The sequence below is a fragment of the Strix aluco genome, chromosome Z (genome assembly GCF_031877795.1).
Source record: "Strix aluco isolate bStrAlu1 chromosome Z, bStrAlu1.hap1, whole genome shotgun sequence".
Lineage (NCBI taxonomy): Eukaryota > Metazoa > Chordata > Aves > Strigiformes > Strigidae > Strix > Strix aluco.
The window spans coordinates 96,748,272-96,764,011 of NC_133971.1; the positions used below are offsets into that span (position 1 = coordinate 96,748,272).

The window sequence follows — 15,740 nt, forward strand, 5'->3', positions numbered from 1 at the left end:
AAAAGGCTGAAAAGCAAGCTCTGAGCCAAGTTTTTTCTTAAGCATTTTGCAGAAAGCACAGCTAAAACTGGTTATGAGATACTGCCATACTAAGTACTTCTTGCTCCCAGTTCTAACTAGGCTGAAATAGGAAACAGGTGTGTTCCACATAAATATAGCACCTACCACCACCCTCACTCAGGAACAGCAGCAGGGGGATACATGTTTTATATAACCGCCAATAGTCAATCCCCAAAGAAATAAGAGCCCAGGATTTAAAACCATATTCAACCTGAGGTAATTTAATTGTTTAACATTGTAGGCAGACAGCCAGCAAGCACAGGCCATAAAAGGCACCTGCCTGATTTTCCAGCAGCTCAGTCATACACAGCTGTGGATAACTAAGTCGTCAGGAATTCAAATTCACTGCCTCACCTGTATCCATTTTGCCATGCAGATTGGTTTTGCACCTAAATTAGGAGAAATAAACTATTGGTTAATGACACAGGAAAAAGCCACTCCACGCAATTTCTTTAAGTTTAACTAAATGGCTTGTTTGTCAGAGAGTCTGAACTCTGCAGAAGTCAGGAGAGATGCTATGTTGTCATCTGCTCTGCAGGTAGGGGTGTAAGGCCTGTTTTGACTCGTGTAATGCAGCCCACAAACGGCAGATGCTACCAAACAGCAGTGCTTACTAGTTTGGTCTTGATGCTGTGTTACTGCAATCGCTTGATTTCCAGCTTGCTCGCTGGGAAAGCAAGGCAAGCTTGCAGTCAAAAAGACCTCAGAAATACGGGCATCTACATTTGAATGCTTGAACACTGATTTAGGGTGTTAGCAAAGCTACTTTCTAAGGCACTTTCAGTCCACTTTGAGCAAGTGTACTTCCAGAGAGATGAGACTTTCCCTTAGATCATGGCCACACTCACCTGTCCCTCAGCAGCAGTCATGGAGGTGTTTCTCTTTGGGAGACTCTCCCCGAGCCTACCCCCTCTCCCTTGCTAAGACAAGTAAGGCATCTCACCCTTAAGCTGGGCACGCACTCGTCTGGGAACTGGCAGCAGACTGCGGGGGTAAGTATGTGTCAGATAAAGCTGTTTCTCCTCAATGTGAGACCACCGCCTGCAGACTCGCTCCGGGCTCCCTGGCCGTGTCTGGCCTTGGCAGTGCCAGCTGCCCACCCTGGCAGCAGCTCTCGCCCTCAAAGCCCGGCACTCAACTTCTCCGCGTCCGAGCGGGAGGAACAAACCCCTGAGCGGTTCCCTCACACCATCAGCAGCACTTGCTCCAGGGCCGAGGGGGAAGGAGCACCCGCCCCTCCTGAAGGACCACGGGCCTCCCAGGCGCGGACATGGCGAGAGGCCCCTCAGGGCAAGGGCGGGAAGGTGCGCGCGGGCGAGGGTCCCCTCAGGGCAAGGGCGGGAAGGTGCGCGCGGGCGAGGGTCCCCTCAGGGCAAGGGCGGGAAGGTGCGCGCGGGCGAGGGTCCCCTCAGGGAAAGGGCGGGAAGGTGCGCGCGGGCGAAGGTCCCCTCAGGGGAAGGGCGGGAAGCTGCGCCGCAGGCGAGCTCCGCCGCACCGGGCCGCGCTGCACCGTGCCCCGCCACACCGTGCGGCTGCGCCCGGCGCGTCCTTCCGGGCGGGAGCACCGCCCCGGTCGGGCCGCGGCTGGCAGCCGCCGGGCGGGCAGGAGAGGGGCGATGTCGGAGCCGGTGCGGAGCGCGCCGGGGGGGCTGCCCCTCAGCCGGGTGGCTGAGCCGCTGCTCCGCAGGCTCAGCGAGCTGCTGGACCGGGCGGCGCCCGGCAAGGGCTGGCGGGACCTGGCGCAGCGGGCGGGGAGCCGCGGCAGGGTCCGGCTGAGGTGAGTGACGGCGGCCTGTGGGGCGAGCAATGGCCGAGGCCGTGGTGCCACCGCGAGGTGGAGGGAGGGGGACGCGCCGGCCCCAGGGTCGCACCCGCTGCTGGAAGCCCCCGGCACGGTGAGGGACGCGGCGGCGAGGGGTGTCGGTCCCGCAGTCGGCGGCGGGGATGGAGCCGGTGTGGGTTCGCCGTGGGTGACCAGCCCCTTCACGAGTTCGCGCTCGGGCGAAGGGCAGCGGCCGAGAGCTGCAGCTGTTCTGCTGCCGCTTCTGCCGGGCTCCGGAGCTTCCCACCGGCGCGGCCGGGCCGTCCCTCCCCGCGAACCCCCACCGCGTTGGTGCGGAGGAGGGAGCATTCCCCGGCCGCAGCCCCGCGCTGGGAACGCGCAGCCCGTCTCTCGGGGAGGTTGGCTTAGTCCCACCGAGGACTTCCAGCAAGAAGCAGCAGGGTGCGAGTAGCGTGGGTTTTGCTTTGCCGGCTGTGGGGGTGGAAGGCGGCCCCTTGCACCTCGGCGGGAGCGCAGCCCGCTGCTCGCCCGGGGCCGGGAGCGCGGGGAATGTTTGGTGGCCCTTCCCTGTAGCTCCTCTTGTCTATATTAGGGTAAACACATTCATTTTCTTCAACTCTTTCTGCCTAGGTCACGCTCTCTAGATCGCTTCCTGATCATTTTACTTCCTGTGGCTTTTCAAGATTTTGGTTAGAGGGTAGTATCTCAAAAAAATGAGGCCTTCGAAGTGCAGCACTTGCAGTACATTATGAAGCTGTGTCCTTGCTCTATTATGACTGTATTTATTAAGATAGGGAGATAGAGAATGAGGACCAGAACATCACGTCTCTGTAGGGCCTGTTGCTAGGTTTGTTTCTCTGTATTATCCAGTAAAATACTATGAAAGTCTACGTGATAAGTGAAAATACCTCACGTCCAGGTTGCATGGCAGTGTGATTTAATGAAAGAAATAGTGATGAATCTTTTCAGTGGGAATACATAAACTTGAATTCCCTTTCTGTAGATGTATTAATTTCCTTAAAATAACACAGACAATAATCTGTTGTGATTGAAAGTGCTTGAAGGCTTCACACCAGAACTTAAAACTCTGCATGGTTATAGCTGGAGATGAACTTACTGGAGCAGTTAACTGCATTGTGGCAGTAGATGTGTGTATTGGTTAAGCTCCAGCAGTCACTTGTTTCAACAACTACACTGAAAATCAAAGTCTTCCTGGACTTTCAAGTTAGTCTGACTCACTCTTTACCGCTGCTGAATTAGGCACAAGAAAATGAAAGGTGCTGGACTTGTTGTTCTGCTGAGACTTTAGAAAGTGAAAATGAGAAGATTTCTTGATGTATTTGGCCAGAATTGTTAGGTACAAACATTTCTTATTTGGTAGCATGCAACTTGCTAATACCACTTTCTACATGTGGAGGTGTCGCTGTGTAACATCTGAACCCCTGAAACTTGAAGGAAATACTGCAGATATGCCCAAATCCCATCTCTCTTTTTTTAATCTTTTTGTTTGTCTACAAGTGATTTTTAACTCTGCTCCTTTCTGAGGACCCTCAAGCACTAAGAAGGTCTGTGCCATGTGTTTCTCATTATTTTGTAGCCCTCTGGATTTAGAACAGTGTTCCCTCAAAGTGCTGGAGCCAGAGGGAAGTCCCAGCTGGAGTCTTCTGAAGCTGCTGGGGGATCGTGGCTGCACCGTGGTGGAGCTCGTGGAGTTCTTGCAGGCCCTGGAGCACACAGAGGCTCTCCAGTGTCTCAGCCATTCAGGTCAGTTCTGGTTTGTGCTTTCACTGCGACTGTCTGTTTTACACTGGAAACACTGAAGTATTTGTGTTCTGCAGTAAGTAAAAACATCTTTAGTGTTTCAATTCTAGTAATTGGTATTCATGTATTCTGAGATTAAAAGTAAGGCAAGTAGATAAACTGGCTGAACGCAGTGTTGTAGACTTGGCTGCATGGATATGGCAGGTGCTGTCATTTCTCTGCTGACTTGGGTTCCGTGTCAGACTGTGCCTTCGGGAGGTGCTTATAGAACCGAAATGGTTGAGTTAGAACGACAAGTAGTGTTGCCAGCCATCTGTTCGGGCTGCAGGTTTCATTAACTGCATTTCACAGTTTACCCTAATTGAAGGGAAAGGGTCCAATTAGTGCCGGTTCTGGTGCATATGGGATGCAGTCCAACTTGCTAATTGGACAGAAAAACAGACTACCTTAAGATATAACTAGATTATTCTCTACTAACCCATTCAGCTTGCTTCTTCACAAAAAGCCTAGGAAGTAGGGCAACACAAGGGAATGCATAGGTAAAACCATGTAGACCCAGTACTTCTTGCTGTAGTATAAAACCAGGGCTCTTTTTTATGTCCTCCTCCTGAAAGATGTGATGAAGTTCAGCCTACTAGGAAGTTACAAAAGCTTCTCCTCAAGAGTAGGAAGTGGAAATGAGGCTAGTGAGCCCCTTTCCATACTGACAGCTGTCCTGTTCTTTGGATGGTATGAGAAAAGAAGCTGTGGGCTGAGAACCATTGTTAAGATAACCTTGGAATTTTTCAAGTAAATTATAGTAATGCTTTGCAGCTGTTTCATCTAGTTAAGGCTGTTGCTTCCCGTAGCATGTTGAATGAGGTGTGATTGAGGTACATGGTAGTTTAGTCCAGCTGAAGTGTGGCACTGTAGGCTTGGTGGGGAGAGGGGTGTTGGTGTTACATCAGTGAGAGTGGCTTGCACTCATGGGGCAAGAGTTGGGATGGAGGCACAGGCAGTACTACGCTCTCCTGCACTATTACTCCTTTTTATTATTCTCCATACGGTGGTTGCTGAGGGAATAATGAAAACAAGAGTGGTCCTGGTTCACATTGGTACCACAGAGTGCCTGCACTGAGCCAAAATGTTGCGCTTGCTTGGTCTGTGATCATCTCAAGTATTACCACCGTTGGATTGAGGATTTTTGTGTGGCTGTCAGTCAAGTTACATTCGGAAAATGTAACGAAGACTAAATCCTGGATAAAACAGGAACTTGCTACATAGCAGAATTGTGAGATAGTGGTATCGGGGAATGTGTTGAGGGGAGCAAGCCAATAAGTAGACTTTTGTCAAGACCCCTTGGAACTGCAGAGGTGGTCTTGTTGTGAATGAATCTCTTGCAGAACAGTATGATCTGTGATAGAATGGATTCAGCCTCCTCTAAGGAGGACTGGGTACCCCTGCAGAAACTGAGAAACCAAAGCAAAGGGTATTTGAAGAAAGCTTAGGTCAATAAGAATTTTAAACCATTTAAAAAGAAGCAGTAGGCTTTGATATTTGCGGTGAGTTTATTTAAATGTTCAGAGGTGGTTGATGTTTGAAGTCAAAAGTACAAATTTGTAACTGCCCATTTGTTCTAATACACCAAAAAAGGCTTAAGCGTTGCACAAGTTCCTTTAGGAATGGGATTGTTTAATGTAGGACCTCTGTAGCTGTCACACTGGTTTGTTAGACCGTTTTCTACCAGCTTAGATGATGCAGTTAAAAAGACACGAACCTTTGTGAGCCTGTTAGTGAGTGTACAGTTTCCATGCTGCTTCGTGGTCTATTTTGGCAGTGATACCACCTACCTTTACGGCAGAGATGTGTTGTTATGAGGTGGGACATCGCTTTGTTTGCAGCAACACAAAGGATCCCTCTGAGGATCATAGGCTTGTTTGTGCTGAGAGACTTGCCTGTCACATTGGATTAACTCCATAGATCTTCCTATAAAGACACAAATTGGTAGTAATAATAACTTTAAAACATCTCCTTTTCGGTAGTGAGAAATCCTAGGCATCTTGTTCCTTGGGTCACCTCTCTGTCCCTTCCCTTTTTTTATATGGTCATGTTGTGAACTTGCTGGAAATGAATGAAACTCGAAGAGCTTTCTCCCAGGCTAAGAAGGAAACAAGGCTTAAGATGCAATTTGTGGTCTTACAGTCTAGTCCTTGTGCAACCTCACTGAGTTGTGGTGATTGAAACGGGAGTGAAGAGGTGGTTTTCCTCTGCAGACAGGTCTCTTACTGCAGCAGTTTAGGCACTTCAGTCTGAATGTGAGTAATTGAGGCCGGGTTTCCAGAAATTACTGAAAATGTTTGCCAGTGTGTAAGCTAAGAATGTAACAGTTGGATTATAGTTAAGATCATGAGTACTTAGTTTGCGCTGCGTGTTTCAAAGTCTGGTAACCCTAAGTGTCGGTTTGCCATCCTCAGTGGTAAAACTCAAGCTTTGCGTTTTCCAATGAAATTTGAAGAAGCATTTGTGTATCTTTGTAATCATTCAGAAAATTGAGCCAGAAGATTTTCTTTTTGAACCATTAAATTCTGTGATGCTTGCAGGAAGTAACTGTATAGTGCTGAATGAATTTCCGGAAAATAAATGAAACTGAAGAAATTATGAATCAGATGTTGTGTTTGTAATGCTTCCAAGGAGTGCAAAATACTAATCTTTCAGAGAATTTGTTTTTCTCAACTACTTTCTTAAGAGATGTTAGTGATGCGAATCAGGAGAGATTTAAAAAAAAAAGTGAAGGTCTTTGGAAAGAGCAAGTCTTAATTTTTTTGTTCTTTAAACTGAAATAATATAATTCCTGTTTGTCTCGGTTAATGTTAGATGATTGTGATTCTTGAAAACTGTACTTAATACACTTCCTTTAACTATGAAAAACAGGGGAGGAAGTGTTAAATGAGGAACTGAGGTAGTGATCTTCAGGGCTAGGGAACAGAGGGAAGTTGTTTTAGAGAAAGGAAGGCAGGGAATTTTCAAGTCCAGTAGCTACTCTGGAGTAGTTGCCTGCGTGATCAACTATAAGGTTGTGTGTGGAGGAAGTTAATATAGCCCACGTCCCTGCTGGACAGATTAATGTGATTTCCAAATGTCATATAATCGCTATTTCAGTCTGTTGACCACGTGGGTTTCTGCTGAGGTTTCAGCCTGTTGATCAAATTGTTCTGGTTTCTTTCCTCAAACATTCTCTGTTAGGAAAATGCTCTGATGTGCAGCTAAACTTGTTAAACATGAGGGGAAAGAAAGCAGACAAAAAGAAAACTCTGACAGAGTGTAATAAGAAGGCTTGGAGCAATTGATAATCTTGAGTCTTATACCAGGATATTTGCAATCTCTTTGCAGCTATTTTTTTGCACAGCTTCTCATTTACTCCATACTATTCTGTAAGATTATTCCCCCAGCAATCTGGAATAGTGCTTCTGTACCAGACTGCACTTCCAGCTTCTGCAACATGTTTTCATTAAACTATAAAGGAGGAAATACTTTGTCCCATAACAGAGAAATTAGACTGACTCACAAAATACTAAAAATTTATATTTTTTTAATCTGATTGTTCATTTCTGAGAGTAATGACATGGTGATGAAGTGCTTCTATACCGTTCACTATTTCTGTGCTTTTTCTGTAACTAGTTTTACTGGGCCTAGCTAGAATAGAATGAATTTCTTCGTAGCAGCTCATATCATGCTCTACTTTAGCTTTTGGGCCGAATCAGTACTGATAACACAGCAGTGTTCTAGCTTTTGCCGAGCAGCGTTTGCACAGCATCAGACCTTTCTCTGTTTCTTGCTCTGCCCCCACCCAGTGCATATTTCGGGGGTGTGCAGTAGACTGGGAGGGGACACAGTCGGGCAGATGACCTGAACTAACCAAAGAGATATTCCATATAACCTGATGCTCGGAAATAAAAGGGAAAAGGGGGAGTTTTGAAGGGCCTCGCCATCTGTTGCTTAGGAACTGGCTGGGCTTTGGTCCATCCATGGGAGGTGGTGAGTGATTGCCTTTGTGTCACTTGTTTTGTTTTCTTCCCTATTCTTCCACTCATCCTTCACCTATTAATTATTATTATTTTTTGGTTCGTTTTATTTTTACCTCCAAGTTTATTGTTTTTACTCTTCCATTCCCTCTTCCCCCATCCCACTGGGGGTAGGGGACTGTGTGGTGCTCATCTGCCCACCAGGGTTAACCCACAACACTCATATTGTACCAACTAGTCATTAATGTGTAGTATTGCTTGTGGTCACCCACAGCACCAGTATCGTACCAAGTAGTCATTAGTAGTATTGCTTGTGGTCCCACTGGGGCTGTCAAATGCATTTTACCATCCATAGTAAATAATGCTTCAAATGAATTATTTTTTTGATGGCTTATCAGGTCAGTGTTGCTGAACACCTTGGTCGTAGGTCCGTCTGTTTTTTGACAGCAGCGTGAGGTTAAACTTTCTGTTCTGCGGTTGGCTTCCCACACACACCCCTCTTCTTCTGATGACCTTGGTTATACCAGTGGATCTGGTTTTGGGGTCATGCTGTAACAGGATCTCTGGAATGGTCTAGGTTAAGAAAATAACTGGATCATACCAGACCGGTGTCAGAATTTCACTCATGCTATTTTCTGGCAGTTAAAATTTGAAGTGGAAAATTTTACCTTGCATATTGGCAAAAGACAACCCCAGCCCTGTGTTCTACAGGAGGTGAAGGCATAAAGCTGTAACCAGTGTTTCAGCTAATAAGGTTGCATGAGAAATAGTAGAAAAATGCACTATATTGTAGTTAAACTAACCCTTACTGTTTTGATCCATCCCTCAGGCTGTGCCTAATCTTAATCTGAAGATTAATAACTCAGATAAATTGGTGGGAGTGAACAAACTCTTAAAACTGTCAATACTTTTCCCAAAAGGAATCTGTGATGCCATTGGAAATACTTGCTTTAGTGAGTAGAGAGCAAGAGGGATGGAAATATCCTAAAATAAAAATACCTGAATGATCTCCTTTAAATCCTCAATAAACTCTGTAGAGTACTGATCAGTTTGAGCATGGATTTTGTGTAATGGAAGACAATTTCGGATGTCTTGAAGTCATATAACTAATTGGAACTGCGTGTATACACAGTACAAACAAATTAGTTTCAGGTATATATAATGACAAACTTTCTTTTCTCAAAAGACAATTTAAGTTGTAGAATTGTATTTCTTAATAACTTTCCTATGTGTAAATTCCTTTTTAAAGGTATAAAGATCGTTGTACAGCCAGACTCTCAAGCAGTGCTCTCTGGTCAGGTCGTCAAGCTGTGTTGTTGGGCAACAGGACACCCATTTGTGCATTACCAGTGGTTCAAGCAGGAAAAAGAGGTAATAGTTGATACAGAATATAGGTTTTTTTAAATGGTGAAATAATAGGTAGTGATTTTGGATGATACTTTTTTTTTTTAAGACTGTTGCTCTTCTTTACATGAGAGAAGATTACTATATAATAAAACTAGAAGTTTAAAAAATGCTGCATAATGACCCTATCAATGTGCTGAAACAATAAGGTGGTTCCTTATGTTCAGACCACTTTACCCTTGGAGGCTAATCTTGGAACACGGCAGTAGGGAAACGGTAGGTTTAGTTGTCTCTCAGCCTACCAAGAAGTTTTGACCCAAGCCACGGAGAAACTGCCACACTGGGACAAATGCCAGTCGCTGTTGGTCTCAGACGGATGGAAACTGGTTTCCTAAGAATGAAGGGTTGAAGGCCTGAACTCAGTGGTGGCACAGACGTCTCCAGTAAAATACTGGAATGCCTGTGAGCTGGTATCTCTGGAGTCTGAATGGCAGCACGTAGGCCCAGATTTCTGGTCCTGGTTATCTTTCTACAAGATGAATGCATTTTTTTCTTAATGTTATTTTATCGTAGGTACTATTTTTAGAAATGCGGTAAGTTCATGGTATTTTAAATTGCTGTTGGGACTGAAATTTTTAACTAATTTCCTACACCTTTCTAAAAGTTTATCTAGATCATCCAAAACATGGCTTAAAAAATATGATTATAGTCATGTCCTGCTCATTACAGTTAAAATATAGATGTAGTAAAAAATTATTTTTCTGTGAAAGAATGTTACAGTTTCCTGGTTGTAGTTGAATATATTTTAAGACTAGAGCTGAATGTAACACACATGCTGGTTGGAGTAGTGCTTAAGAAATTATTCAGAGTTATTTGTGGAGAAAGGTAGAAATTATTAATTTCAAGAAGAGTTTTTCAACTGGCTTAAAAGCTCAGAGTTGTCTTAAATAGAGGCATATGAATTATTCTTGGAAGAAAGCCTGTCTCTGAGCTACTAAATATGTAGAACAAGACTTTCTCATCCAAAAGTTTCAATAAGTGACGGAATTGAGGATAGTGTTACAGACATGGAAATAAATATTCTAATATTTGGTGCTGGTTTAGATTAAATCAATCTAAATTTAAGTATTTCTTGGCTCACCTGTAATTCAGGTTCCCCATGGTAATTCTCCAGAGCTGGTTTTGAATCCAGTGAGTGTAAACGATTCTGGCTTTTACATCTGTCGAGTGAACAGTGAATCTTCATTCGTGTTCAGTCGGTGGGCACGACTTGAAGTTTGCGATCTCCAGGGTACGTCTCATGGTGAGTGGCAAAAACGTTGTCTTTTGAAAGTCTGTCTTTCCACTTGTGAGAGGAACTTGGGTCCCCGTTGCTGTCTTGCACAGCTGTGAAAGAGGGCTGATTGAAAATGCAGCTTCCAATTTTTGGGCTCTTGTGCTGGTCACAAAAGGAGAGGAGGAATGAAGTTCCACAGTGGTGGGTAAATATAGATAGATGGAAAACATACACAGTGTCAGCTCCTTTTAATTCTTAGAGGATTCTTGGACCAGAAAAGCAGTTCTTTAACTCCCTTGTTTATCTGTTTACCTCTTGTGGTAACTTGCTAGTGACTGGGCACACACAGTCTATTCTGAATATCTGCCCCGTGTTGAAAGAACGCAGTGGGAGCCCAGCCATCATTTAATGCACAAAGGCTCAACTTTATTAGTACTCACACTTCTTTTATATCCACAATAATTAGTTCATACATATTGCAAAAAGCAAGCTCCTTATAGGTTGCTAAGGTTAGATACATTGGTTGCTAAGGTTAAATACCAATCTCTCCCCTTATGATTTCTGCAAGGCCTTCTACATAGTCCTGCTTCTGTTCTTTGTTCTTCTTTGATACTTTTCGGTATTCTCCCATCACGTCGCCGTTGTCAGCAGTTCCTCGGTGCTGTGCCCTTTCTCACGTAGCCAGTTGTTAGCAAACTGCTCCACATCTCCCCCGTTTTCTTTTTGCACTTGTGCTAAAAATATTGCAGAGGCAGTCTTCTGCAGGGCCCTTTGCAGAAGATTGACAATACATGGCAACATCAAAAGCACAGTCACAATTACCAAGATCATGACCCCCACAGACTTGATCAGAGATATTAACCATCCTAAAAGTCCCCAACCTTTAAACATCCTTGTTAACCAATCTAATCCATCATCTTCTGTTAAATGTTTGACACCATCCTTTAGCTGCTGTATGCTTTTAAAAATAGATTCTGAGTGGTCAGACAAATTCATGCAACACATTCCTTCAAATTCCTCACATCCATGGCCTTGTGCTAAAAGCAAAAAATCAATTGCAGCTCTGTTCTGTAAAGTAGCATGTCTAACACTATCAACATCAGTTAAAAGACCACTTAAAGCTAAAGAAGTAGCGTTAGTCTGTTTGCTAAGCCAACATCCCAACTTATTCAAAGTAGTTAAGGCATTTGCAACACCAACTCCTGGTGCCAATATGGAGGCCGTTATGATTTGGCCTGGATTCCAGAATTCAACGTTATCTCGACAAGAACTTTCAAACTGATGAACGGTCCTTGGGACTCGCTTATGTTTTCGAGTCATATTCAGAATCATTGACACATTTGGTGTTAATAACGTGAGACGTCCGAGGCTACACGGGCCTCCATTCAGTTTAGATGGGACGCCTCCCCAGGCACGATCTCCACAGATTAGAAACACACCAGGAGGTAATGCAAGAGGAACAGCAAAAGATCGTGAGATGTTAGTCGAAGTATAATTGCACCAAGCAGTTGAATTATGATAAGCAGCATTAGTTGCATTCACATTTTGCCCTCTCCGTGTGGTGTTATAGGAGTAATTAAAAAACACACAAGCATCCATTATAACAGAGCCTAGCAACTCTAGCTCTTGGGGTTCTTGCGTAACCTGTGGAAGGTGACTGTATACACCATCCCAATTATCTGTACAATTTTTTGGAGAGTTGCAAAGAGAGAAAATCTGAAGGGTTTGTGGGATTGGCCATGTGTCTACTGGCACTCCCACCAAACAGGTGGAGAATGGATTTTCCGGATTCGCAGTAGAAAGGCACAAGGTTTCTTGATGTGTCATATTTGCCAAAGTTACCCAGACATTTTGTTTAGGTTGTGAAACCATCCAGCCTTCAGCTTGATATATTGTCCAAAACAGGCCAATCACGCTGGGTAGGATCTTAATGAAGGTTGCCATCTGTGGAGACACAAGTAAATTCCTAATCCTGATTAATCAATTGTTCTTTGTACTTCTATCTTTTATTGCTACGTAACGCCTTTTCATCTGTCCCCACCTACGAGGAGCAATCTGTATCCACGTAGGAATAGCACTATGTATGAAACACTCAGTCTGTAAACATGCAGATTTTGATTCCTGCTCTAACCGTTGCTTATGATGCTGCAGCCACCAAACAGCCGCTGCCAGGGATAACGACTCTCGATTTTCCCACAAACCGAAACACTCTTGAATTGGCTGCCCTGCAAACCTTGCTAATGCCCTCTGTGGGTTGTCATTAATCCATGTGTTACGACAGTTAATACATCTTAACCCAAAATATAGCTGTGATTGGTGTATCCAATATCTTTTTTCACATCCTCCACAAAACACCTTTACCCACGCTTGATGATCCGGATTGTTGCAGTTTAAACAATTTTGCCCACTTCTTATTACATTCCCATTTAACCCCTCTATAATTCTCCATACATCTGACAATGTTGCCCAGTAAAGTGAATGTCCGAGTAGACCCTCAAGTTGGGTCAAAACGGGCTGGATCTTCAGCCGCTGTCGATGAGCTTGTCTCTCCTCCGGTGTCATTGGGAGGTGCGGCAGGTTTCGCCCATCTCGCTGGAACCCATACGGTGCCTGTTGGTGTAGAAACACAAAGATATCCCCTTCCCCATATTACTACTTTAGCTGGTCCTTTCCACAATCCATCTTTTGGATCCTTATAATTTACCCATATCTCTTTCCTTTCCTCACTTACTTTTGCCTTTTCATAATGTAACATAGCTGGTGGTTGTTCTGCGTCTCCAAATATACACAAGTGATTCATTACAAATAATGTTTTTGCTAATCTTTCTTGTACATCCTGTATTTCCTGATATTTTGTTACATAACGTTTCAAGGTACCATTTGCTCTCTCAACTATGGCCTGTCCTGTGGGAGAATGCGGTATCCCTGTTACATGCTTCACTCCCCACTTGTTTAAAAATCTTTGCATTCGACTTCCGACATATGCTGGTCCATTGTCTGTCTTTATAGTATTCGGAACTCCCATTATTGCAAAACAACATGTTAAATGTCTGATTACCTGTATGGCCTTTTCCCCACTCTGTGCAGAGGCCCATATATATTTGCTATAAGTATCTATAGTAACATGTACATATTTAAGTCTACCAAAACTTTGTATGTGAGTCACATCCATTTGCCATACTTCATTAGATTTCGTCCCTCTAGGATTGACTCCTATTCCAATACCAACCCCTTTATTGTGAAAACTACAAACAGGGCATGTTTTTACTATGGCCGTGGCCTCCGCCATCGTGATGCCAAATTGTGGTTTTAGCCCTTTTGCATTCTGGTGGAATATGTCATGTGCTTCTTTTGCTAATTTGTCTTTCGGCATGGGAACATGTACAACAGTGGATACCAACTTGTCCGCTCGAGCATTACCTTCCCCAAGTCCTATATCCCATTTATGACTCCTAACATGAATTACAGCATACGGTTGTTCCCTTATTTTTATAGCCCTCTGTAATTGTAAAAACAACTCATAGAGACGCTTATTTTGTACTTCCCTGACTTCTGCATCTTCTATCCTTGCTACTATTCCTGCTACATACATAGAATCAGTTACAATATTCAATGGTTCATTAAACTTAACCATCGCCCAAACTACTGCCAACAGTTCCAAAGTTTGTAGTGTGTCTTGTGCTGTGGCTTTTAATATCTCGTGTTTCCATGTATTATCTTCTTGCCACGTTATAGCTGCTGTCTGAGATTTCTTTCCTGCATCTGTATAAACTGTGATGGCATTCGGAATCGGCGCCTGTTGTCTTTTTGGCTGTTCAATCCAATGTAATTGTCCTAACCATCTCAAAGGTTCCATAGATAATTGATCAGTTGACAACATCATTGGCCCATTTAACATTGCTTCCTGCAATGCTGTGCTATTTGCCAGGTACCACTGCATGGTTTCCTTCTGCATTGGACAGTATATGAATTGAGGTTCTCTTCCACTTATTTGAATAACTCGCACACGACCTTTCTTTACTAAATTTGCTAGTGCCTCAATTTTTTGAAGTAAAGATTTTGATTGTTGTAATGCTGGCGTGATCCATTCTAGCACCCATGTCTCCCCCGTTTTCTTTTTAGACTGCGTGATAGCTCCGAGCAAATGCTGTGAACCCATCCACACAAGTATGTCCAGGGGGAGCTCAGCGTCTCTCCGACGCACTTGTCCAGAAGTAATACGATCCATAATCTGTTGTAGCACTCGTCTCTGGTCTGCTGATAAAGACACCACCTGTGCAGGGTCATTTCCTTTTAACAGTGGTCGTAATTGCTGTAAAAGTTCGTTTGGGATGCCCACTATAGGTTTTAGCCATTGTAAATCTCCTAATAGCTTCTGAGCATCATGCAGTGTTGAGATTTCAGGCTTAATTGTCAATTTTTGTGGTGTTACTATTTGTTTCATCAAAGACAATCCCAAATACTTCCATGGAGCTGTTTTTTGTATCTTTTCTGGTGCAATTACCAATCTTTGCTTTGCGAGGGTGTTTACAATTTCTTTTATCTGTGTTTCTGTAAATGGTTCTTTCTGTGCAAATAATATATCATCCATATAGTGATAAATTATAACATTAGTCCATTTTTGACGTAATGGCTGTAAGGCTGCATCTACAAAAATCTGACATAAAGTTGGACTATTTCTCATTCCTTGTGGTAAAACTGTCCATTCAAACCGTTGATCTGGCCCTTCTCTATTTATTGTTGGTAAAGTGAAAGCAAATCGGCGCATGTCCTTTTCATGAAGCGGAATCGTAAAGAAACAATCTTTTAAGTCCACAATCAATATAGGCCATTCATAAGGTAACATAGCTGGATTCGGCATACCTGGTTGTAAAGCCCCCATTGGTTCCATTTGTTTGTTTACTTCCCTAAGGTCATGCAAAAGTCGATATTTGCCTGATTTCTTTTTTATGACAAATATCGGAGTATTCCAAGGACTAGTAGATAATCTTAAATGTCCTTGCTGATATTGTTCTTGTACTAGCAAGTGTGCTTGCTCAAGACTTTCCTTTTTTAGTGGCCACTGCTTTACCCATATTGGATCGTCAGATGTCCAAGTTATAGGGATCGGGAAAGTCCAAGCAATGGCCATTAGAATAAATGGTGATCGTTTGTCAAAACTATTCCCATTTGTGCTAACACATCTCTTCCAATTAAACAGTTTACCCCTGGAGGTAATTGCACTACAGCAAGCACCGCTGTGACTGTTTGTCCTTCAATTGTTAATTGTAGGGGCGGCGTTCGATTAGCTAAAGTTAAACCACCCACGCCAGTAATGGTGGTGGTATGCTCTTGTAACGGCCAGCCTTGTGGCCAAGAAGAAGGCGACAGTATGCTGGAATCTGCGCCTGTGTCTAACAACCCTTCCACAGTTATTGTGTTACCTTGAAATGACAGATGAACAGTCTTCCTGGGTCTCGTACTCAGATTCAGTGTTAGCAGGGTCAGGCTTCCTGTAGATCCGAAGCCTTTGTTT

At 43.8% G+C, this 15,740-nt stretch overlaps 1 protein-coding gene across 7 annotated transcripts in view; it reads left to right on the top strand.

Annotated features, from left to right (window-relative positions):
- Positions 1-1,650: 1,650 nt before the first annotated feature.
- LOC141918318 (mucosa-associated lymphoid tissue lymphoma translocation protein 1-like) overlaps positions 1,651-15,740 on the top strand; it is a 41,483-nt gene continuing 27,393 nt past the window's right edge. For all 7 annotated transcript variants that reach the window (XM_074812628.1, XM_074812629.1, XM_074812630.1 and 4 more), the window contains exons 1-4: positions 1,651-1,837; positions 3,441-3,607; positions 8,855-8,976; positions 10,102-10,252. In XM_074812628.1, the coding sequence (XP_074668729.1) occupies positions 1,677-1,837; positions 3,441-3,607; positions 8,855-8,976; positions 10,102-10,252 (601 nt within the window). In that variant the 5' untranslated portion in view covers positions 1,651-1,676. The remainder of the gene's footprint in view (positions 1,838-3,440; positions 3,608-8,854; positions 8,977-10,101; positions 10,253-15,740) is intronic.